Raw genomic sequence first — 24,739 nt, 5'->3', positions numbered from 1 at the left:
TCTACTCCTGAGTAGGACCAGCACTGGTTGGGAAAGGCTGCAGCCTGGTGGCCTGCTCTGTCTGCTGTTCAGGTGCTCACCAGTGACAGGCAACTTCAAGGGCTCTCCTGCTTCTCCTTAATCCAGACTTGGACAGGATAGAGCCCATCGAAGAGAGGGCTGTCCTCTGTAAACCAGGGTGCATGGCCACCCTCTTCTCCTCTGAGTGCTTGCACAGATTGGCACCAGAAGGAGAGGGCAAGAGGGAGGAGGTCGCAGTTCATTGTACAGTGGTACCTCGGGTTGAGAACTTAATTCGTTCCAGAGGTCCGTTCTTAACCTGAAACTGTTCTTAACCAGAAGCACCACTTTAGCTAATGGGGCCTCCTGCTGCCGCCACGTGATTTCTGTTCTCATCCTGAAGCAAAGTTCTTAACCCGAGGTACTATTTCTGGGTTAGCGGAGTCTGTAACCTGAAGGGTCTGTAACCTGAAGCGTCTGTAACCCGAGGTACCACTGTTTGTGGATTGCAGTCCCTGCATTCCATCCGAGGCGCCCCCCCCCCCAAATAATCTATTGACATGGACGTAGAGTAACTTTGCTTAGCCTACCTCAAAGGACTGTTGCAAATATAAAAGGGGGGAGGGGAGGAATACATACATGACCTTGAGCTCCTGGGCAGGAAAGCAAGATACAAATATATGTCACACAGCGCAAAGTTAAACTTCTGCCCATTGTAGGTATCCCACCAAGTCCCGCCCCCACAACCCGAAGCAAGCACTAGAATGAATGATTGGGGGGTGATGGTGGTGTACTGCTGTGGTTATAAAGCTTTAGAGGTGGACTAGAGCAAGGCTTTCCAAACTTGGGTATCCAGCTGTTTTTGGACTACAGTTCCCATCATCCCTGACCACTGGTCCTGCTAGCTAGGGATGATGGGAGTTGTAGTCCAAAAACAGCTGGAGACCCAAGTTTGGAAAGCCCTGGACTAGAGGCTTGCAGCCAAAGGTTTGTCTAGTCATTTCAAATCAACATGTGAACATTAGCCTTGTGAGTTACTTAGGGTAGTCATATTTCAAAGGGTAAAAACCAGCGCACCCAAAAAGTTGTTGAGCCAAAACACCACAATTTTCGATTGACAATGCACAGTCTTTCAGAAATTCTTCCTGGATGTTAATTCCGCCTTTGAAATCCCAGGAAAATCTGAACGTATGGCAGCCCTACAATTACTCCTCTTCCCTGTCCACACACACTCCCTTCTCTCTCCCTTCCCTCCATTTTCACAGGCCATTTCTTCTCTGGCAGCATATACACACTGCAAGCACACCTCGTTTTATTGTGCTTCACAGATATTGCTTCTCACGAGGACGTGGGTGCAGGTGCCAGCAGGGGAAGGAAGTCCGCCACCAATGCTCTTCTGTCCAAGGGAGTGGAGCTGGCTAGGGCTGGGGCTCCCCCTCCCCCCCAGCTGCCAAGGGGGGCTGGCTTAATAGACCACAGTATAGTTTAACATAACTTTTATATGCACTGGGAAACCCCCCAAAATATGATGTGACTCGATTTATTGCGATATTCACTTTATTGAAACCATCTGGAACCAAACCAAGGCATGCCAATATACCAAACCATTATACATTTAAAGTAGATTAAAAGCACATGACTTCCCCCCAAGAATCCCGGGACATGTAGTTTACCCCAACAGAGTCACAGTTCCCAGCACCCTTAACAAACTACAGTTCTCATGATTCTTTGGGGAAAGTCGTGTGTGCTTTGAGTCTATTAGAATTAGAGTCCAACAACATCTGAAGGGCCACAGTTTCCCCACCACTGAGCTAGACCCTTCTGACTTCCTAGGAGGAAAGCGAAAACTATTATGCCTCCCTCAGCCGTATGTGGCAGCCAAATCTCTTAGTGTGTTACAATATAAATTCTTTACCCATTTTTTTTTTTGCGGGGTTAAGCCTTTACCTGAGGCAAGCCCCACTGAACACAGCAGGACTTATTTATGAGTAAACATGCTCATAATTCACCATTCCCAATCTATGGGATCATTTTTGGTGTACTGGGATCAGCTCTACCCAGAGCATTTAAAGTCAGCAGTGTCTCTTATCTCTGTAATGAGCTTGGTCATTATGAGCTGCTGATGAGTTCTCTGCTTTAGTGGTTGCAACAAGCATGAACCAAATATGATTCTGCAATATTCATTTTGAGGACTGTGCTGGTCTATCTTGCATCCTGCATTTTGCTTTGTTAAAAATCCCAACAAAATTCTAAAGAAATGGGCTTTTTTTTGTACATAGGTAGCCTCCTCATGCCAAGCCAAGGCCTTTAGTCCATCTAAGCTTAGTTTGGCCTGCAGCAGAATTCTACCACAGCTGCGCTGGCTGGAGCTGAAGGCCAAAACATCTGGAGGGCGGCAGGTTGGGGAAGGCTGGTCCACGTCAACTGGCAGTGGCTCTCCAGCATATCAGGCAAGGGTCTTTCCCCCATGAGACGCTGGGGATTGAACCCTGGACCTTAACTCGGGACCAGAACTCAGTGGCAGAGCATCTCCTTTGCATGCGAAAGGTCTCAGATGCAATCCCTAGTATCTCCAGCTAGGGCTTGGAACATGGTCAGAAGGTCCAAGAAATTGGGATAAGGCAACTTTCACTGTTCCTAAGATCCATATGCTCTACCACTGAGCTACAGCTTTTCCTCTATGTACCTGAAGGAGTGTCTCCACCCCCATCATTCAGCCCAGACACTGAGATCCAGCGCCGAGGGCCTTCTGGCGGTTCCCTCACTGCAAAAAGTGAAGCTATAGGGAATCAGGCAGAGGGCCTTCTCGATAATGCCGCCCACCCTGTGGAACACCCTCCCTTCAGATGTGAAGGAAATAAGCAGCTATCCTATCTTTAAAAGACATCTGAAGGCAGCCCAGTTTAGGGAAGTTTTTAATATTTAATGCTGTATTGTTTTTAACACTTGATTGGGAGCCACCCAGAGTGACTGGGGAAACTCAGCCAGATGGGCGGGGTATAAATAAATTATTATTATTATTATTATTATTATTATTATTATTATTATTATTATTCCTAAACTGGGGATCAGGAATGCTGGATTGTTCTGGGGAAGGTGGCAGGAAGGCCCAGAGCAAGGAAGGCAGGAAAGCCACCTGACCCTTTAAAAGAAAACTTGGTGAGATCATGACCATGAAGTGGATTGATTGGGCAAGTGCTTGGGAGCCCACACCCTGGGAAGGGTCCACCTCTGACACTTGCCCTGGGTTCCTCTTGAAAAAACAAAGTCTGGCGCTTCAGGAAATTCTAGGAAATTAAAAGGGCAGATCTCAGACCCAGATGCCCAGTGGTGATGGCAGCCCTACCTGAGGGAGGACGCCCAGAAATGTAGGACAGGTCCTGCCAGAAGGCACTTTACTGAGGGCTCCTCAGACACGGTAGACTCCAGAGTGTCTGGCTTCTTCACATTAGCTCTGGGATAGCTCAGTTGGTAGAGCATGAGACTCTTAATCTCAGGGTTGTTGGTTTGAGTTTCACCTTGGGCAAAACCTTCCTGCATTGCAGGGGTTTGGACTAGATGACCTGTGTGGTCCCTTCCACCTCTATGATTCTATGGTTCTTGGAAGAAGCAAGGCTACACTGGTTGGAATGAAAATCCATGAACTGTGAGCTAGAGAATTATGCTGGAATGGAGAGAACTATGAATCTTGCTTGCGTTATGTCAGAAGGCCTAATGGGCTAGCTAGGGGATGGGTGGTGGAGATTTCATAACCCATATTTTGGGGGGGGGGAGTAAGGAGAATATGTAGGGATGCGGGTGGCGCTGGGGTCTAAACCACCGAGCCTTTTGGTCTTGCCGATCAGAAAGTCGGCAGTTCGAATCCCTGCAATGGGGTGAGTTCCCATTGCTCAGTCCCAGCTCCTGCCAACTTAGCAGTTCGAAAGCACACCAAAAAGTGCAAGTAGATAAACAGGTACCGCTCCGGTGGGAAGGTAAACAGCGTTTCCATGCACTGCTCTGGTTTTGGTGTTCCATTGCGTCAGAAGCGGCTTAGTTATGCTGGCCACATGACCTGGAAAAACTGTCTGCGGACAAGCGCCGGCACCCTCGGCCTGTAAAGCGAGATGAGCGCCGCAATCCCAGAGTCGTCTGAGACTGGACTTAACTGTCAGGGGCCCTTTACATTTACCTTTAAGGAGAATATGTAGGTGGAAGTAAGCATTTCTGGTAGAAGAGTTTTCAAACTATTTCCAGGAAATCTGGAGCTCCTTAGAAACTTACTGTGAGATCTGGTGGACCAGCTGCCTGAAGGATATATTGTGGGCAAATTCTAGGGCACCAGGAGTAGTGTTATTCAGGGTCATTGTGGGAGTATTCTTGGACACCCTCTCAGTCCTTGTAATAGGTAAGCCCAGCAGACCTGGGTGACACCCTACACAAACAGAATACTGCTCCAGAATCTTCTGCAGTGTTCTGGGATTTGAGGGCAGTCATGAAGGGGTTCCTCATCAGAGTATGAAAGCTAGGAGACAGTCATTAGAAGGCCTCTCAGGGTTGTCATGTAGAGTGGAAGTTTAAAATCCGGCAGGTGCCTGCTGAAATCTTTTCTATTTCATTGGCGCTATCTAGTCACCTGATTTGGTTCTTAAATTTGTTTTAGATGTTTTGTTCTGTTATCTTTAAAAGCTTCCAACTGTCTTTAAATGCCTTTGATATGTTTTTATTTTGTTTTTAACTGTAATTTTATAAATCACAGAAGTATTTGTTGCCCTGAGTCATCCTCTGGAAGAATGGGCAGGATATGGATTTATTTTTATGTTTAAAAAATCTACTGGGTCAGAGCAAAAGCAGAGAACTACTTTTGCCCTGTGGGCTGGATTAAAAAGGTGTCCAACCCTCCATGGGCTCACTTTTGATAGGCAGGCAAGTAGAACCAATCCTCATCCCCCAAAGCAGCAGGGCTTGCATCTTGCACCAAAAGCAAGACCCAATGCCCTTGTGCCCTGCTGGTGGCTCCTTGGCAGCTGTGGCTTTGCCTATCCTGCACCTGATGCTATATGGTAAAAGGTAGGTGGCCATTTAACATCATATGAGTGACAGATGGGCGTGGCTGGCCAAAAACGGCTTCTGCAGGCCAGATTGGCAGGCCTAGTTTAGCCCGGAGGCTGGAGGTTCCTCACTCCTGAGTTAGAAGGTGAAAGGTCTTGTAGCCAAGACCTCTTGGACTCTTTGGGAGGTTTTAGTGAGGTAGGGTGGTGCTTAGAGCCAGCCGCCATGTTCTCTTGGTGAAAATAAAAATATTGTGGTTAAAGAGGAAGAATATGGGAGCCAGTAACTATTGGGGCCTCTGAGAACCCATTGGTTTGACTAGGAAAAGCTCAAATTTAATGTGAGTATAGCTTTTGGGCGGGGTGTCTGTGTGTGATTTGTGTGAATATCTGGTTTTTCTAGCTGATTGTTATCAATTCCTCTTCCAGGTCCTTGCGCTGCATTTGGCCAGTGGCTCCCCCTGTCACCTAGGATGAGTAACTGCAGCAGCCGCGCCCTGACCCTGCTGTCTAGTGTTTTCGGAGCGTGTGGACTGCTCCTGGTGGGCATCGCCGTCAGTACTGACTACTGGCTGTTCATGGAGGAAGGAATTGTGTTTCCGCAGAACCAGACCACCGAGATAGTCATGGCACTGCACGCTGGGCTCTGGAGGGTCTGTTTCTTTGCCGGTAAGAGCCTTGAAAAGTCAAGTTTCCCCTCTCAAAATTGCCTCGTGTCACACCTGGAGACTCCAGTTACAAATGATGGCGTCACTAGGCCAGATCTAAACTGCTTCATCAGGCTTGCATGGCCTCCTCTGCTTCCATAATTTGTGTTTTCATCTAATTGAGGAAGGTGATCAGGAGAGGGAAATGAGTTGTAAGGCCATGCATTGGGGCATTAAAAACAACGACACATCTGGGTTTTTCTCTGTTTGCCTGCAAGTCTACATGTACTTGCAGCTGAACTCTTGCAAAGCTTAGGTTGCTGGACACAATCTGACTGCTGGTTGTTAATAGAAGAGCAAAACTCTTCCGAGGAGCAGAAGAGCAGCTCAGTTTTCAAAAAGGTGATTTGAACAGCCATCATTCAGGAACCTCATTCCTGAAACTAATGTTTGAGATCAAACTGCCCACTGAATCTTAATCTACCACTCAAGATACAATGGCATTAATAGTGGCAGCGTGTACCTCAAAATGTGGAAGAATTCTGTAGGTTCAGAACTGCCTTCAGAGTGAGAGTTTAGCCTACTTCCTTTAGTTTAAAACCACAAGACCTGAATCCTGTACACTGGTACCTCGGGTTAAGAACTTAATTCGTTCCGGAGGTCCATTCTTAACCTGAAACTGTTCTTAACCCGAAGAACCACTTTAGCTAATGGGGCCTCCCGCTGCCACTGCGCCGCCACTGTGCGATTTCTGTTCTCATCCTGAAGCAAAGTTCTTAACCCGAGGTACTATTTCTGGGTTAGCGGAGTCTGTAACCTGAAACGTCTGTAACCCGAGGTACCACTGTACTTTGGTTGGTTACTTCAAATTATAATGTGTGTTTCATCGCTCACCCACACAGCTGCAATATACATTCTTGGCCTTCTTTTTCTATAATCCCCCCATCCTACCTGTTCACCTCTGAAACTTCTTTCTGTGGTCACTTTCCCCATGCAAGAGCATCCATGTAGGCCCTGTGTGAACTTCTCTACCTCTCATTTCCCCATTCCTCAAATCCCTAATGCAAATGTCCTGCCTCTTCATGAAGCGCGTGGTTAAACTATGGAACTCACCCCCACAAATGAAATAAATAATAATAATACCACCTTGCTGCTGCTTGCTCTATCTGCCATTGGGCAGAGTGAGGCAGCTGACTAAAGCTTCAGGTGCCTTGGAGGTAGCCTCGATGGCAAATTGTGTGCGCCACATGGCCAGCTGCACGTTCCCTAAGCTAGTCAGCTGCCCTCTTGTGTGGCAGAAGATAACTTTCCCAACTTGAAGCAAGAGTCAACAGCTCAGGAGGTTTCTATGGATGGAATATTGGGGAGGGGAGCAGATCTTGTCCACCTCAGGCAGCAAAATGTCCTGGGGTGGCCTCAGTGGCGTAGCGTGGGTTGTCAGCACCCGGGGCAAGGCAAGTAATTTGCGCCCCCTAACCCAGGGCAAGGCAAGTAATTTGCGCCCCCTAACCCAGGGCAAGGCAAGTAATTTGCGCCCCCTAACCCCTAACCTGCCGCCGTTGCCAGCTTCTTCTTGCTGCTGCCTGGTCTGCTGTGGTTTTCTCCCGCGCTCAGCGCTGCGCTGGGCGGCCGCTGCACTGTCCCTCCCCCAGATAGTCCCTCACTCTCTCTCCACACCGCACCACACGCCTGGCACCCACCCCCTCCACAGTGGGCGGCGACCCAGCGGCTCGGATCGGATTCACACAGCCAGCACTGCAGTGAGAGAGAGTGAGTGAGCCAGGTAGGGGCAGAGAGCTGCGAGTGCGAGCGCGCCCCCCCAGATGTTGTGCCCGGTGCAGCCGGCCCCCCTGCACCCCCCATGCTATGCCACTGGGCGGCCTTGCTTCCTAGCCCCTGCTTTGCTACCCACTCGAATAAAACCTGCAGTGTGGCAGCACTGGCATGCATCAAGTCAGCAGAGCAACATGCTCTGCCCACTGAAATATGCGGCCTGAGTTGAGTTGTGTGCTGTCAGTGGCTCGTTGCCACAGTGGCCATGTTCCCTACCAGAGGCAGCATGCTTCTCTATACCCGTTGCTGGAGGAATAGCAAGTGGGCTCTTGTGCTCAGGTCCTGTTTGTGGGTTTTCCTCAGGCATCTGGTAAGAACAGCATGTGCTCTGGTGCCCACTTGGTGCAAGGCTCTCTGTGGCCCATTGGAAGAAGCTGACATGTTGGACTAGATGGGCCTTGTGCTCTGGTGCTCACTTCGTGCAAGGCCTTTCGCACCAGTGCTGTCTGTGAAAGAAGCTGAATGGGTGAGAGGTGCAGGCAACCAGACCCTCCTCAAACCAGACTAGCAACAAGGAAACACCACTGCTGCTGGGGCTTCAGCTCCAGGGGATAGGAATGGCCATAGGGAATTGCCACTGCCTCCTGCTCCTCACAACATCTACCGTCCAAGGCACCTGCCTCACTCTGCCTAATAGTAGGGCTGGCCCTGCTGGTCCTCTCACTTGGCCAGACCTACCTCAGTGACATACAGTCCTTTCCACCCCTTGGACCTGTATGAGGTTCCCACCTTTGGCCCCTTCCCAGAAGCTCTTGACACCATGAATGTGATGTGTTTTCTTCTTCCGCAGGTCAGAAAAAGGGCAGCTGTGTTGCTTCCGAGTACTTCCTAGAGCCCAGGCCTGACCCTGACCCTGAAGGCCCCCTCGTAACGGAGAACACAGAAAACATACTTAGTAAGTCAATATGCTTCTGTTTGTTGGGCATTGAGAAAAAGAAAGCTAAGAGGGGCTCTCTGAAGGTCGAACTCAGTCACATCTACACATTTAAAGCATATTTCTACCATTGCAACACTCATGGCTTCCCCCAAAGAATCCTGAGAACTGTAGTTTCTACTACAGAGCTATAATTCCCAGCACCCTTAGCAAACTATAGTTCCCAGAATTCCTTCGGGGAAGCCATGTGCTTTAAATGTATGGTGTGGCTATGAACCTAGACATGATGTTAACCCCACTTGTAGCAATAGGATGAATGGCTTACTTCAACTAAATAACAGGCATGAAGGCCCTGCTCCAGACCAGGGTCCCAGCTGGCGGGGAAATGGTTAAATCCCCAGGGCCGGCCCACCCATGAACCAAGGTGGGGTGCCCGCCTTGGGGAAAAGGGAGAGTGAATGCCTACCCCTCGTCTTTGGCCTTTATTTGTTTCTTCCCATCCCACCCACCACATCTGCGACCCCCCCCATGCACATTTCACAGATTTACAGCGGTTCTCAACCTGTGGGTCCTCATGTGTTGTTGGACTACAGCTCCCATCATCCCTGGCCACTGGTCATGCTGGCTAGGCATGATGGGAGTTGTAGTCCAACAACATCTGGGGACCCACAGGTTGAAAAACACTGGATTAAAATGAGAAATGTTTGTTTGGCCACCTCCATAATGGCGCAGGGTTGTAGGCACCCTTCACCTGACTTTATCTTGTATACAGGGGTTGCCAGCATGGTGCCTGAGGGTGCTCACAGAGGTCTCCTCTGGTGACCACAGATTCCCCTCCCCTTGCTGAGATTAGATGGGCAAGAAGCATTCGGTTATAGCCAACAGGATAGGTTGTGGCATGTTCTTCGTTGCTCTGTGTGTGTTGCCCACAAGAGCTTCTCAGACTTGCGCATGGGCCCATGGACTCCAAAAGGTTGGTGTTCTCTGCTGTTCAGCTTGCCCTTGGCTGGCTTAAAAGCCAAGAGGATGGTTGTCCATTTGAACAAAACAAGCACACGTAATGGCCGGGCCCAATATGTCAGCAGCAGTTCAAAATACCCCTCGGCAGCCACAGTTTGCGCTCATGTTCAGGCATTTGCCTACATGCACTGCAGAGAGGCTATGCGCCCACCCACCTGCTCAGAGATTTAACTTCTAGCGACATGGAGCAGGATTTGAGCCCTTGAAGAATGACAGGGCCAGCCACTCATGCCAGCGAAAGGTTAACAAGCTGTTCAACTCCAACTCTGCAAAGCGTATGGATTTATATCCCACTGCTCTCTAAGAAAGGATTAGGGCTCCTTGAGGAGCTCAGTCCTTGGGAATTCCAATACAAACTGAACTGATCCACACTTCCCAGACTAAGGTGAGGATCAGACTGTTGCTATCCACTGCATGTCACCTTCATCCAAATGTTACGGTGGTACAGCTCTTGCCTAAAAACTGTATCTCAATCCATTTTAAAGTGTGTGGTTTTGACAAGAGAATACATCCATGACTGCCTATTTTGACAGAAAATACATTTAGAAATGTGTATTTGGGGGGCAAAGTCCATTTAGGAATGCTATTAAAGCCCTAAACGGCCTCGGTCCAGTATATCTGAAGGAGCGTCTCCTCCCCCATCGTTCTGCCCGGACACTGAGGTCCAGCTCCGAGGGCCTTCTGGCGGTTCCCTCACTGCGAGAGGCTAAGTTACAGGGAACCAGGCAGAGGGCCTTCTCGGTAGTGGCGCCCACCCTGTGGAACGCCCTCCCATCAGATGTCAAAGCGATAAACAACTACCTGACATTCAGAAGACATCTGACGGCAGGCCTGTTCAGGGAAGTTTTTAATATGTGACATTTCAGTGTATCTTTCATCTTTGTTGGAAGCCGCCCAGAGTGGCTGGGGAAACCCAGCCAGATGGGCGGGGTACAAATAATAAATTATTATTATTATTATTATTATTATTATTATTATTATTATTATTACTACTACTACTACTACTATTTTGACGCAACAAAGCTGCTAGAAATTCTTCCTGTTCTCACAGGGCAGGAGTGCAACAGCAGTTTTCCTTGCCTGCAATTTGTGGCAACTGGTATTCAGAGGCAAACTGCCCCAGACAGTGGAGGCAGAATGTAGCCATAATGGCTAGGAGCCGTTGTTAGTAGTCAATTTTTGTCTAATCCTCTTTTAAAGCCAGCCACACTGATGGCCATCACTGCATCTTGTGCAAGTGAACCTATTATTATTATTATTATTATTATTATTATTATTATTATTATTATTATACTCCATTCTAAGGTGCAGGCTGGATGTAGCTGTAGCTATTGGGGCGCCCCCTGGTGGCCCTGTTCCATTACAATGACTAGTTTTTGAAAGGCTGTGGAAGGACACATAACACAAACTCTTCTCACACCCCAGTTCTACTCTTTCTTGACTTGCAGGTGAGACTTGCCAGTTTCAGCAGAACTGCCTTCCAAAGGGAGCATTAGCTGCCCACTCCTATGGGAGCCTGCGGAAGGCCTACCATGGCTCTTCCCCACAAAAGCTGGCTGGCACTGCCGCAGCTTTCTCCCCTCAAACATCCAACATGCTGTGGACGCTCACCGTATTTTTCGCTCTATAAGACGCACCAGACCATAAGACGCACCTAGTTTTTGGAGGAGGAAAACAAGAAAAAGAAAAAATTCTGAATCTCAGAAGCCAGAACAACAAGAGGGATCGCTGCACAGCAAAAGCAGTGATCCCTCTTGCTGTTCTGGCTTCTGGGATAGCTGTGCAGCCTGCATTCGCTCCATAAGATGCACACACATTTCCCCTTACTTTTTAGGAGGGAAAAAGTGAGTCTTATAGAGCAAAAAATACGGTAACTTGGTTTTAAGAGTGAGGACCGAAGGGCACCTTTGCAGCAGAAATCCACTTATCTGTTATTTAAAAACAACAATTAATTAATTTGATTTTTGACCTACCCTTTACCATAAGATCCCAGGCCTAGTTACAAGGAAATATCCCTGTGATTCCCAAACTACCTGCCCTCACTTGAAAATTGCAGTCTTGGCAGCCCATCTCATGATTTTTCTACCTGCTGTGGCAATTCTAATGTGCTAGAAGCTATACGATTGTATTTTTATTGCATCTTTTATTTTTTACATTTGCACTGTATTATAATTTGAAATCTGTAATTTGAATTCTGTACATACCTGAATAAAGCTGGTGGTTCATGCACCACAGTTTGGGAAATACCCACTTATTCAACAAGTAGAGCAGTTTGGGCGTTGGTTACCTGCAGCTTGGACAACCAAAATTGCTCAAGGATGGTGTAGTTCACCATTCATGCAGCAAAACACATATATTTGCTTGGGACTGTCTGTGTGGCACCTGACATTTCAGGTGGGCTTGACACAATGCTTCTCCACCTAGGTCAAACTTTGCCAGTCTAGTGCCCGTTACATGTTTTGGACCACAACTCCCATAAGCCCTAGCCACCACAGCTTAGGGGCTGATGGGAGTTGTAGTCCAAAACATCTGAAGAGCACAGTGTTGATGAAGACAGTCTTAAGTCTTTGAGGCATAAATGGGGGGGGGGACTAGAGGGAGCAGCACTCTCCCTGGTCAAGTAACCCTCCTTCCCACTGCCACTGCAGGACCCTTATGGCTACTTTAAGGAAAGGCACTTTCCACAGACAGAACAGCGCTCTTTCTTTATTTCCAGCAGAGAGAGAGAGCGAGAGAGCAGTTCCCTGTGGGCTCATGTCTGTCCAATGGTGACAGAACTGGGGTAGGGAAGATTTTTAGCTCCCTCAAAATCAATAGGAGCTAAGCCGACCAGGTGAATAAACCAGGCAGGGCTCCTGAGTGTTTAACAGTTGTGTAAAAGAGGAAATTTCCACAGGTGGATCTTGGCACGCCAGTTCCACCTGCTGAAATTCCCTTTTCTGTACAACTGTCACATTCACAGTACTAAGGATGGAGGAACCTGCCAACTCGGTTTCTTTCCACGTCTTGTTTCTCCAGTCTTCAGTTCTGTTCTCCAAATTACTGCATCAGTTTGCAATGTATGCTTTCAAAGTCTCCATGAAAATCTGTCTGCATTTTAGTGCAAATTTCTCCCAATAGACACATTTCTGTATGCAATTTTGCGTGATATACACATTATTGAAAGTACCGTATTTTTTGCTCTATAAGACTCACTTTTCCCCTCCTAAAAAGTAAGGGGAAATGTGTGTATGTCTTATGGAGCGAATGCAGGCTGCACAGCTATCCCAGAAGCCAAAACAGCAAGAGGGATTGCTGCTTTCACTGTGCAGCGATCCCTCTTGTTCTGGCTTCTGAGATTCAGAATATTTTTTTCCTTGTTTTCCTCCTCCAAAAACTAGGTGTGTCTTATGGTCTTGTACGTATTATAGAGCGAAAAATACGGTAGTTTTCCCCAATATAATACATGCTATATACTAATATATGCATTTTAATGCACATTTCCCCCCAATACACACATTTTTGTACACATTATTTGGTTGGAGAACCGCATCACAAAATTCAGGAGATGTGTGAATTTTGAAGGATAACTGCTTTTCGGTTCATATATTTTTCTGGAAAGTGCAAATTGGGGAGGTTCACATTGAAATTCTAAGCAAACCTTCTATTTTGGCCACCCTGTACTGGGAGCTTCAGAGAAAAGATGGCTATGATGGGAGCATTAGCAGAAAATATTGCATTGTTTCTCTTTTAGAAAATTCTTACATGTGGCACAGAGCTCTCTCTCTCTCGCACACACACCCCAAATTTGCCCCTTGTGTACCTGCCCCCATTTTCATTTGGGGGAGGGTGGGTTTCACTACTGCTTTAAGCTGAGGAGAGGAGTGGAAGCTACCACCACAGCTCTGCCCTGAAACTATTTAGTTGGCCTTGACAACTGTGCTGTGTGCCTTGGCTATGAAGAATCAACATAGGCAATAAAGCTAGCAAACTGACTGCTAAGGCTAACAAGCAGGGCCTTTGCGGTGGGAGCTGGAGAGGCCAGGTTACCTGAAAAGAAAACCCTGCTTCTAGCAATAGCTTGGTTTCAAGGTTGCCAACATTTCAGCCAGTCCCAGTGCTCTGAACAAGTGAACTGACGTGCAGCAGGTATTAGCAGAGGAGCTACCATTGATCTCCATCCTATGAAAAGCCTCACCTGCTGCTGCTCTCTTGCAAAATCAATCTACTTTCAAAAGGCACAAGAGCACAGCTTGCTTTTCTGGTCAGTTGACAACAATTCTGTTCTGATTATGACATAACTTCTCAAGTTTCCCTCCCGGAGTACCAAATTTATTTCATGCAGTTACTAAACACTTAATCTTGAAAACAGAACTGAGATAATTGTGTGTGTGTGTTTGATTCAGAGAGAGAGAGAGAGAGAGAGAGAGAATATCATTGCCCCCTGCTGGACGAAAGAAGGAATAGTTAGGCTCTTATAATCTCAACTGGAAAAATATTTTGAATTTCCAGAGCAGCAGCGAGAAGATTTCTGCAGCTCGTCATTAATGGTGATGTCACACAAGCAATATTCCATTTCCAGCCAAATTCACCACCTCCGTACCTCACTCTTCCCTTCTGTGCTTTAACACCTGGCAATCTAAACTGCATGGGATGACATAATCATCGTGCGCCAAGTTTTATTGCCGTTGCCAAGCGAAAGCTAATGAGGTGGAACGGGGACAGCATCAGGCTTTATATTTATTTGAACAATTTATTTCCCAAGGTGGCATGCAAGAAACATTAAGCTATGTTTTAAAGAAACCACGGCAAACAGCAGCAACTTAAACAAAGCATTCGGGACCCTTCCCAGTTTGTGGTAAAATGGCGGCAAGCAGAGAGTTCCACTGGAGGAGGTCCATGGAGGCTGGTCCATAAGGCACTGCCCCACCAACCTCAGTTTGCCCTCAGCCAGGCCCTATACTACCTACCTGCCTTTTTACTGACAACCAGTCCAGCGGGCAGCTCTGTCTGTCATCGCTCTGGCGCCACCTACTGTTGGACTCCCTGCCTCCCACCCTACCAGTAGCAATGGGTTCCAGCCACCACTGGAAGCTCTGAGATGGTCTTTGCCTGAGTCCCTCTCTCTTCTTCCCACTGGGCAGTTGATGACTGATGACCCAGTGAATAGGCAGCTGGAGCAAACTCTGGAGTGATCTTCACCTTACCCCTTCTCTCTCTCCTGGAATCATATAGCATGTGTCCTCTTCCTAGATCAGGAATAGGCAATATGGTGCCCTCCAGATGCTGTGGGATCTTAATTTTGATCAGCTCTGGCCAGTATAGCTCAGAACCAGGGATTATGTAGTCCAAAACATCTGGAGAACATAACGTTGGCTACCCTAGCCCCTAGGAGGGCTGTTTTTTAGTTGCATCTGCCTTAATGCTAACTGGGTGAACACACTTATTAGTTAAAGATGGGGAGGAGATTGCAGAATGCGTTATACTACTTCAGCTGCGTGGGGGAATCACACTTTTCAATGCTCTACTTTTTATTATTTAAAAACCTCTCTGTGAGTAGAAAAAAGTCGAGTGGATAAGTCTGGAATTTTTCTAGCATATGTATATGTCAGGGACTGGGCAGATGAAGAGGAATGGTGGAGACAGTCTGCCCAGGAGCCTTCCAGAGAGGAGGAAGGGGCTGATAGTATAGATCTAGAAGAGTGGTTTGACACAGGTCACAACCCAGAAGAAGGAAGAAGTTGGGAAATAATGGAAGATGAGGAGCAAGAACCAGGTAGCACAGAACAGGCAGAGCCTGAGCAGTGGCTGGCTGACACAAGCTGTCGCTGGAGAGTACCCCAGAACCTGTTCTATCACCCCAAACCAGGTGTTCATTGAGAATGGCAGAGAAGAGGGCTCAGAGGTGGGTGGCACTTGACAGCTGCCATAGGAGGGAGGAGGAGTCTGATGAAGTAAAGAGAAGAGGAAGTGGAGCTTCACTCGAGGCAACACCGGATAATGAACGGTGTGGATGGAATTTTGTCCTGGTAATTCTAATAATAAAAAGGAACTGAAAAGTTCGCTTTTTCTCTGTTTCTCTGCTTCATTAGGCAAGCTGTCAGTAGCCAGTAGCAGCACCCCGACAGTATATAGTTTTCTACTTGCAGGGAGTATTTACACGGAGAACTATCTCCTCCCCACAGTCCACTCTACCACCTCTGGCATTCAACACCCTGCCACGATCCATTCTTTCGGAGGTGTAGAGGGGACCTAGAAAAAGGTGGAAGAATCATCGAATTGTAGACTTGGAAGGGGCCATGACAGTCATCTAGTCCAGCCTCCCAGGAAATGCAGGAATCTTTCACCCAACATGGGGCTCAAACCCACAATGTTGGTATTAAGAGTTTCCAGCTCTACAACTGAGCTGTGAGGAAGGGTGTTGCATTTTCAATTCTCCCCTAGCAGAAGAAATCTTCCAACATGCACAAACCAACACAGCGGGGAGCAGGCTAGGCCAGAACCTCCCTAATTATAGTTGTGGTTGTTTCTTTAACTTACAGGGAGGGCTTTACAAATGAAGAAACCGAGGAAGTATTAAAAAATGTGATGCATTCAGCTGAAGTCTGAAATGCTACTGCACATTTACCACCTCATAATTCAACCTCCTCAGATCTGCGGCATGTGCAGACTAGGCCTCAGTTCCAGCCAAGAGAGGTGTCTTATTGTTTAGAAGTGAACCTTGTAGTTCCAGAAATGACTAGTAGTAAGCTGCTGTTACACAGAGTGGAGGGCAATCAACTCTGCACATATTCAGTGGCACTCTTAATTTTTTTTTAATAACTTGACATTGTCCAAAAAGGGTGGAGCCCTTAGCTTGAGTTCTGAGCCATCAAGGTTAGATGCTTTAGTGTTCACAGTTGCCAAATACAAATGGGATTCATGCCCTTTTAACAGAAACAGGAATCACCTTATCAGGAATCGCAGTTGACACGCAGTTTAAAGAGACTTTTAGAAAGGCAACTTTGGGGTAATTGAATCTCATGTTCTGGAAAACTCAATTTTTTTGTGTGAAAAGGTATACTTCATGTTGTATACCAAAGTCAAATTTGTGGGTTTGGGAAGAGGGCCTGACAAATAGGATAGACTAAGGTTGACCTAAGATCATATTCAAAAATGAAAAGAACACTTTGGATTGGTTCCAGAATGTATTGGTGCAAGCATTTATCCGATGGACTGTGTTGTTTTGTCGTGTGGACCATCTGCATGCAAATAAGAATTCACCTGTATGTGGAAATGTTCCATGTGCTTGGGAAACAACTGAGATACAAGGGGTTTAGTTTTATCACCCATGCACATTTGTACATCAAATAGGTGTGTTTGTGTCTAAAGATAAGGACTCTTGAATGTAAGGGCAAAGAGATGTTTTGATACGTGGTGGACATGCATCTCGTGTAGCACTTGTAAGCTTACTTGAGTGTTTTAAATGGACCATTATTATGGTGCATGTATTACGGTTTACATACTTTTTGTATGTTTCAATGTTTCTTCAACCTTTGCAGATCCAGGACCCACTTTACTGAATGTCATAGCAGATGTTTACCTCTGCCCCTGGCTCAGTTCTTTTAATTCTGGGAAGCCACATATATGGTCCTATAGGAAGAGATGGCAGGTGGCATAGCATAGCAGTATGGTGTGTTTTTTTGCTCTACCTACTGATCTGAAATAAAATGTCCCTTTAAATCAATTTTGGATGTGCACACACCATACATTTAAAGAACAATGCCCCCCTCAAATAATCCTAGGAATGGTAGTTTACTCCTCACAGAATTGCAATTTCCAGCACCCTTAACAAACGAGAGTTGCCATGCTTTAGTTGTACAGTGTGTCTGTAGCCTTTGTACATGTTCAGGGGTACTTTGCACTGTTGCCTCAGGCAGCAAAATGTCTTGAGCCAGCTCTGCCTCAAACATTTCAGTCACACATGTTATCATCTGCTCCCCTCCTTTTACTCCCCGCTTCCATTTAATCAAAGCTCAATCCTGAAATTACTTTGGAAATTTTACTACATTTGCTTGCCACATTCAGATGTGAATTATTTTATGCGTGGAGTATTCATCTGTGATGTCTGTAAGACCAAATTCTAGAAAAAGAGCTTTGTTAGGAATCTCAGTTTAAATAAATAGAGTTTGCAGAGAACCAGGCATGATTTTGCATCCAACTCACTGAAACTTGATGTGTGTACTGTGGGGTCATTTCTAAAAGAAAGAGTTCCAGTTTAAGCCCATCTAGAAGCCCCAGCCTTTTTTACTCCTAAAGGAATGCATGCAGCCTGTGGTTACTCAGGAAGTAGGGGGAATATATCTGTGCGTGCTCAGGGGGCTCTCCCAGGAATACGACTGCTTCACGTGTCAGAAATCTGAGCATTCAAACCTGGTTCTAGGACTGAGCTTTGGTGAAGAGGATCGACTCAAATTTAACTTAGAAAATCTGACTCTTCTCTTTCTCTCTTTCTCTTGGCAGAGACCATCCGCACAGCCACCCCTTTCCCTATGGTCAGCCTCTTTCTCGTCTTCACAGCATTTGTCATTAGCAACATCGGACATATCCGCCCCCAGAGGACCATCCTGGCTTTCGTTTCAGGAATCTTCTTCATCCTCTCTGGTGAGGTGTGGGGGAACATTCATCAGAGGGCAATTTATTCCTGGAATCTGTGTGCTAACCATGACATTTGGGATAGCTAAATAAATCCTGTGTGGTAGTCTTCAGAGTGGAGCAGGGATAGGTCACGGCAACAGGGGGACTATAACCCTTGTAGTGGGGTGGTGGCTTCTGTTAAGAATTGACAAGCCACAGAGTAGCCTTTCACAACCTTGTTCTGTGGGGATTTTCAACACGGGTGATGGCCCAAGCACAGAGGAGGTCCATAGTCCTAGGCAGATAGGAAGGAAAAGCACAGGCAAGGATCAGCACCTTGGAGAAGGGTCAAGGTGTGGATTTCAGGACCATGGTCAGCAATCATGCAGCTGAGCCAGACTGCATACATTACTAAGTCAATGCCCTGATGCACCTAATTAATAGTTCCTCATAGCCTCGCTTAGCTATTTATTGACTAGCGACTACACCATATGAATGCTTCATTTGGCCAGGGAGGCCAAAGTTTTTATCCTGCAGCCATTGGCTGCTTCTTCTAGGCCCTGGGCTTTCAAGCTATGGGGATCTCTTCACAGAGATCTTCCAATCCTCTGAAATCTGTGGTCCAGCCTTTGGTGTCTGTGGCAGAGGTGACTCCTCAGGGTTCAGGGGAAGAGAGGTAGGCCATAGTGACTGTAGCTCCACATGAGACTGTCATCATCTGAGGACTGTGTCTCTGAAGATTCCTAAGGTAAAGGGACCCCTGACCATTAGGTCCAGTCGCGGACGAATCTGGGGTTGCGGCGCTCATCTCGCTTTATTGGCTGAGGAAGCCGGCGTACAGCTTCCGGGTCATGTGGCCAGCATGACTAAGCCGCTTCTGGCGAAACAGAGCAGCGCACGGAAACACCGTTTACCTTCCCGCCGGAGCGTTACCTATTTATCTACTTGCACTTGATGTGCTTTTGAACTGCTAGGTTGGCAGGAGCTGGGACCGAGCAACGGGAGCTCACCCCGTCGCGGGGATTCAAACCGCCGACCTTCTGGTTGGCAAGTCCTAGGCTCTGTGGTTTAACCCACAACGCCACCCGCGTAGTCTAGGGCTATTTTGGACCACAACTCCCATCACTTACCAGCTGACATGGCCTGCTATAGAGTTTAGAATGAGCACTCGCCTTTTGCCAAGGAAACTATTGGTCCACCTAGCTCAGGTCCAGGGAGTCTGTGGTCCTCCAGATATTGCTGGACACCCAGCATTGCCAATTAATGGAGATGATGGGAGATGTAGCCCAACAACACCTGGAGGGTCACAGTTTCCTCACCCCTGATCTCACTGGCAGCGGTTATCTAGGATTTCGGACAAGCATCATTCCCAGCCTCACCTGGAGATGCTGGGGATTGAATTTGGCACTTTCTGGTGCTCTGCCCCTGAGCTATCACTCTTCTCTCCAAGACAGCTTCAGCAATGCTCTCTTCAAACACCCTGAAGAAGCACCAATTAGAAAGGAGCTGGGAAAGGTAGCGATATGCCTTCCCTGTTACACCCTTTCTCTGCCCCACCCCCGCCACCAACACTTATATTTCAGAAGCCAGGAGCAAGGTCCTACCATTATTTTTTCTACACCCCAAATCCAAAGTCCAGCAGTCTCATGCCCCGCCCCACTCCCCGAGCCATATTAATAATTTTCTTATTATTCCAAGACTTCCTGGCATTCTTTCCATCCATCTTGGTAAAAGCAGAACTGAAAAATTACAGAATTATTACTATAAATCACCTTCTAAACCATCATCTCAAGGCAACTTACATATAAAATTTAAAAGTTTTTTTAAAAAAACCATAAAGGGCAAATGCATTTAAAACAAGGCTAAACCCCTAACTTGCAGACACTTGCTATAAAGACTCATTTATCCAGCTAGATATTTAGAAACTGGATGCTGGCTTGTACAAATGCGAAGTTTCTCTGTGTCCAGCTTTTCTCCTCTGATGCTTTTGCCTGAGAATTGCTAAAGCACCCACTGTGTTTTTGCAAGAGAGGACGACAGGGAAAAAACCCAGAATTGCCTCTGGCTTCACCTTCCATTAGCTTCCCTGCCCACCAGCTCCAGCAGTAAGCAGCCATCACTTCAGAAGGCAGGTGAGCTGGCGTTACTGCTGAGGCCCAGGGGGGGACGGAACACAACTCCCTGGCCAGCATGGGAGAAGGAGATGAAGCGGAGGAATGGCAGCAAAGCAGGGAGCAAAGAGCTGCATCCTGCCGCATCCACCCTCCGCTTCTGTCACGCTCCAACTCAAGCATGACAGAAGTGCCAGAACACAACCGAAGCACAAAACGGCCTTTAGATTTACAACAAAAGCCCAGTTTTGTCCACTTTGCCTCCTCCCTCAGACTATTTTGCTGCCACTGCCTTCACCACTGTGGAAGGAGGGGAAAGAAGAGGGAAGCGGGCAGGGCAACCTTAGGCCCACATCCATACTGGGGTCCGGGGGGGGGGGAGGACCAGAGGAGGAGGAACAAATGGTGCTGCCTGCCAGTGCATATTTATTAAAACATTAATACAATAAGTAGCAACAAATACAGGTAGTAATACAGCAGCGGGTCATAGCAGATGGCCAGCATGATGTAAAGGCTAGAGTGCTGGACCTGGGAGACCAGGGTTCAAATCCCCACTCAGCCACGAAGCTCACTGGGTGACCTTGGGCTGGTCGCTGCCTCTCAGCTTAATCTACCTCTCAGGGTTGTTGTGAGGGTAAAGTGGTGAGAGGAAGAACCATGAAAGCCACCTTGAACTCCTTGGAAGTAAAGGTGGGGTAAAATGTAATAATGAAATATAGGGCTGGTACATCCCATTTCATAGGGATGCAGGTGGTGCTGTGGATTAAACCACACAGCCTAGGACTTGCCAATCAGAAGGTTGGTGGTTCAAATCCCCGCGTTGGGGTGAGCTCCCATTGCTCGGTCTCTGCTCCTGCCAACCTAGCAGTTCGAAAGCACGTCAAAGTGCAAGTAGATAAATAGGTACCGCTCCGGCGGGAAGGTAAACGGCATTTCCGTGCACTGCTCTAGTTCACCAGAAGCGGCTTAGTCATGCTGGCCACATGACCTGGAAGCTGTACGCCGGCTCCCTCGGCCAATAAAGCAAGATGAGTGCCGCAAACCCAGAGTCGGCCACGACTGGACCTAATGGTCAGGGGTCCCTTTGCCTTTACATCCCATTTCACCACTTGAGATGAAATGGGAAGCGCTGCTTTCCCCTGCCCCTGCCGCCACCAGCTACCTTCTCCTGCCCTGCACCCAGCTGCATCTGAAGCAGCACTGCCACCGGCACTGATTTTGGGCAAGGGCACACTGATTTCAGGTGAGATTTCACTCCAAATCACATGAGATTTTGTGCGCTCCTCAAGTCCCCCCCCCCCGATTTCAGGCAAGATCTTACCACAAATGGACGTGATCTTGCCCAAAATTGGCGCCAATGGCAGTAGCGCTTCTCCATCGCTGGTGGAGGCAGTGGGGCAGGTGGGGCACCCATGGGCGTGTCAACTGCAGGGTTTCTGCCTCCTGAAGCAGTAGCTTTACACCGTATAATGGCTGGGCCAGTTCTGATAAAATATATAATAAAATAGTAAACCCCCCCCAAAAAAAATTTCCAAAGCCTTGCAGAGCCTAATCAGTTCTACTTAGAGAATAAGTGTGTTTAATCTGTCATCTGGAGGGGCTATGGGGGCCAAGGCAGTGGGGCCAGGCAAGTGAGGCTGAACAAAAATGTTATAGTTCTAATTGCATGGCAAGGGAAGAATGGATTGTGGAAGGCAATTACGTCCAGGTTGGCCTTCTTCAGTTCAGATGATATTAAGAGTTGAAGAGCAATGGCTGCAAAGCAACCCCAGAAGTAAATTTGTTGAGCAGCTGAAAAGGGCAGCACTGGGCCCTTAAAGGGAAACAGAAGAGCGGCACATAGGCCTGGCTGTGATGCTGCAGCACAAGCACAGTACGGCACCGTGCTGCACTACTGAGCCAGCTGCATTTTAGCACTCTTTCTCTTTGTCACATGCTGCTACGACCAAGAAATGCTATGCAGGGTGAAGCTATGCAGCTGAAGGGGTGCAATTATGTAGATAGGAGCAGGCTTGATTTACAGTAGCTCTGGTTGTCTTCTATATGATATAATTAATAGACAGAAATGTGGGCATGCTGTTGACCACCACCACCCAAACACACATAGTCTGAAAGGAACCCATAAAGGGGTGAGGTGTGTGCATTTGTGTGTGTGTGTACATGCACGCACTGCGGCTGGTTGCAGTGGCATCTCTGCTCTGAGCTAAATGTGGAGAGTGAGGTAGGTTTGTGGTACAACATAAGAACCGAGGGAGGTACCTTATACAGTGGTACCTCAGGTTACATATGCTTCAGGTTACAGACTCCGCTAAACCAGAAATAGTGCTTCAGGTTAAGAACTCTGCTTCAGGATGAGAACAGAAATTATGCTCCGGCAGCGCAGCAGCAGCAGGAGGCCCCGTTAGCTAAAGTGGTGCCTCAGGTTAAGAACAGTTTCAGGTTAAGTACGGACCTCCAGAACAAATTAAGTACTTAACCTGAGGTACCACTGTACTGAGTTTGATCACTGGTCCATGTAGCTCAATACTGTCTACACCAGGGGTCAGCAACCTTTTTCAGCCGTGGGCCGGTCCACCGTCTCCCAGACCATGTGGAGGGCCGGACTATATTTTGGGCAAAAAAAATGAATGAATTCCTATGCCCCATAAATAACCCAGAGATGCATACATTCTACTCATGTAAAAACACACTGATTCCTGGACCATCCGTGAGCCAAATTGAGAAGGTGATTGGGCCGCTTCCGGCCCCAAGGCCTTAGGTTGCCTACCCCTGGTCTACACTGACTGGCTGAAGCTCTCTCCCTGGGTCTCAAACTGAAAATGCTGAGCCCTACCTAGATATGTCAGGGATTAGAACTGGGACCTTCTGCGCTTGTGAAGCAGGGGCTCTGCTACTGGAGCTGTGGCTCCTCCCCACAAGTGAGGCCTTTATGAACAGCTGAAAATAACAGCCTCTTCCTTCCTTCCCACCCCTCTCCCTCTGTGCTCTTTCTGCAGGCCTCTCTCTGGTGGTGGGCTTGGTTCTGTACATCTCCAGCATCAATGACGAAGTGATGAACCGCCCCAGTGGCTCAGAGCAGTACTTCCAATACCGCTACGGATGGTCCTTTGCCTTTGCTGCTTCTTCCTTCTTGCTCAAAGAGGTACACTTCCCAGCATTTATTTATCTATTGCATTTTCATCCAAGGAGCTCAGGGTGGTGGACATGGTTCTCCCCACTCCCATGAGTCCTCACAACAACCCTGTGGTGTAGGTTAGGCTGAGAATTTGTGTGTGGCTGGCCCAAGGTCACCCAGTGAGATTCATGGCTAAGCGGGGATTCGAACCCTGGTCTCCCACGTCAAAGTCCGGCACTCTAACTGTTACACGACACTAGCTCCCACACTGCACTTGCACATGTGCATGCGCAAACACACACACACACACACACACACACACACTCCTGACTCCCAATCTTGAATCACAGATTTAAATTTTGGCCAAGGGGTAAAGCAAGTTTTCCTTTGCTGGCCTTACAGGGCTTTTAAGGCCAGAAGGCAGAAAGGGTGTCCACTGTACTTTTGCCAGTCCATGTCCTCATTAGGACTCTTAACAAGTGAGACCACCATATCTCCTTCCTCCTAAAGCTATTGCTCCTGTTTAGGGTTCCTGCCTGTCAGACCACCTAAGCGGGACAGCCCAGTCTTCCACTCCCTCAAGTTTAAAGTTATTTTTATACTGGATCAGATTGTTACTATTAATGTTTGCTGTTTTATTATTATTATTATTATTCTATGTGTTGGAAGCCACCCAGAGTGGCTGGGGCAATCTAGCCAGATGGGCAGGGTATTATTATTATTATTATTATTATTATTATTATTATTATTAATTCTGTTTCTTCCACTACCCCTCAACTGCTACCAATATACTTTTATTTTATTTTAACTTCTGCAAACTTTGGAGTTTCCCCAAGCATGATGACACACCCCCCCGCCCCCCATTATGGCTGGAGGTTGGTTTCAGGGGACAATTTCAGTTTTGACTTTTGCTGCAACTTGACTAGGGATTATTAACAGAGCATCAGAGTACTGCATTACTCCTTTAAAATATTCCCTCCCAGCTAGGGATGGGCAAATGCATCAGTTTCGGTTTCTCTTTTTCAATGGTTTCAGTTTTCCAGATCAATATGCAATTACTTTTTAAATTTTTATTTTTAAAAGTCCTCACAAAAGCTGTCAGCATTTTAGCACACATTTCTCAAATATACACACTTGAGCAAGTAGTTCCCCTTAATATAATGCATCTTTGTGTGTTTATTTCAGAAATATATGCAGATTTATGCACACTTTCCCTCAAACGTACACATTTTTGTATATAGCTGAAGTTTGCACCACAAAATTCAGAGGTGTTAATTTTTGATGGCTACCTGTCCACATGTTGTTTGGGGAAGTGAAGGTTAGGTAGATTCCCATCAAAATACGAACTGAACCAAAATTCTCCCCTATATTCAGCAAAGTCTCTCAACCTGCAGTAAGGATACAGCAGTGAGCTACGCTGCAACAGCTACACTCTTGATTACTAATCTCTCAAGCCAACCTGAAACACACAACTAAAAACGAAGGATAACATAACAGCTGTGTTGCAAGCTACT

The 24,739-nt window shown here is 47.2% G+C and overlaps 1 protein-coding gene across 1 annotated transcript in view; it reads left to right on the top strand.

Moving 5' to 3' along the window:
- CACNG7 (calcium voltage-gated channel auxiliary subunit gamma 7) overlaps nucleotides 1-24,739 on the top strand; it is a 40,862-nt gene that overhangs the window by 10,147 nt on the left and 5,976 nt on the right. Inside the window, exons 3-6 of the mRNA XM_081886076.1 lie at nucleotides 5,460-5,699; nucleotides 8,301-8,405; nucleotides 17,886-18,026; nucleotides 23,107-23,252. Coding sequence (XP_081742202.1) covers nucleotides 5,504-5,699; nucleotides 8,301-8,405; nucleotides 17,886-18,026; nucleotides 23,107-23,252 — 588 coding nt within the window. The 5' untranslated portion in view covers nucleotides 5,460-5,503. The remainder of the gene's footprint in view (nucleotides 1-5,459; nucleotides 5,700-8,300; nucleotides 8,406-17,885; nucleotides 18,027-23,106; nucleotides 23,253-24,739) is intronic.

This window comes from Podarcis melisellensis (assembly GCF_964234715.1).
Source record: "Podarcis melisellensis genome assembly, chromosome: 13".
Taxonomy (NCBI): Eukaryota; Metazoa; Chordata; class Lepidosauria; order Squamata; family Lacertidae; genus Podarcis; species Podarcis melisellensis.
This window is presented reverse-complemented; position numbering and strand designations above follow the sequence as displayed.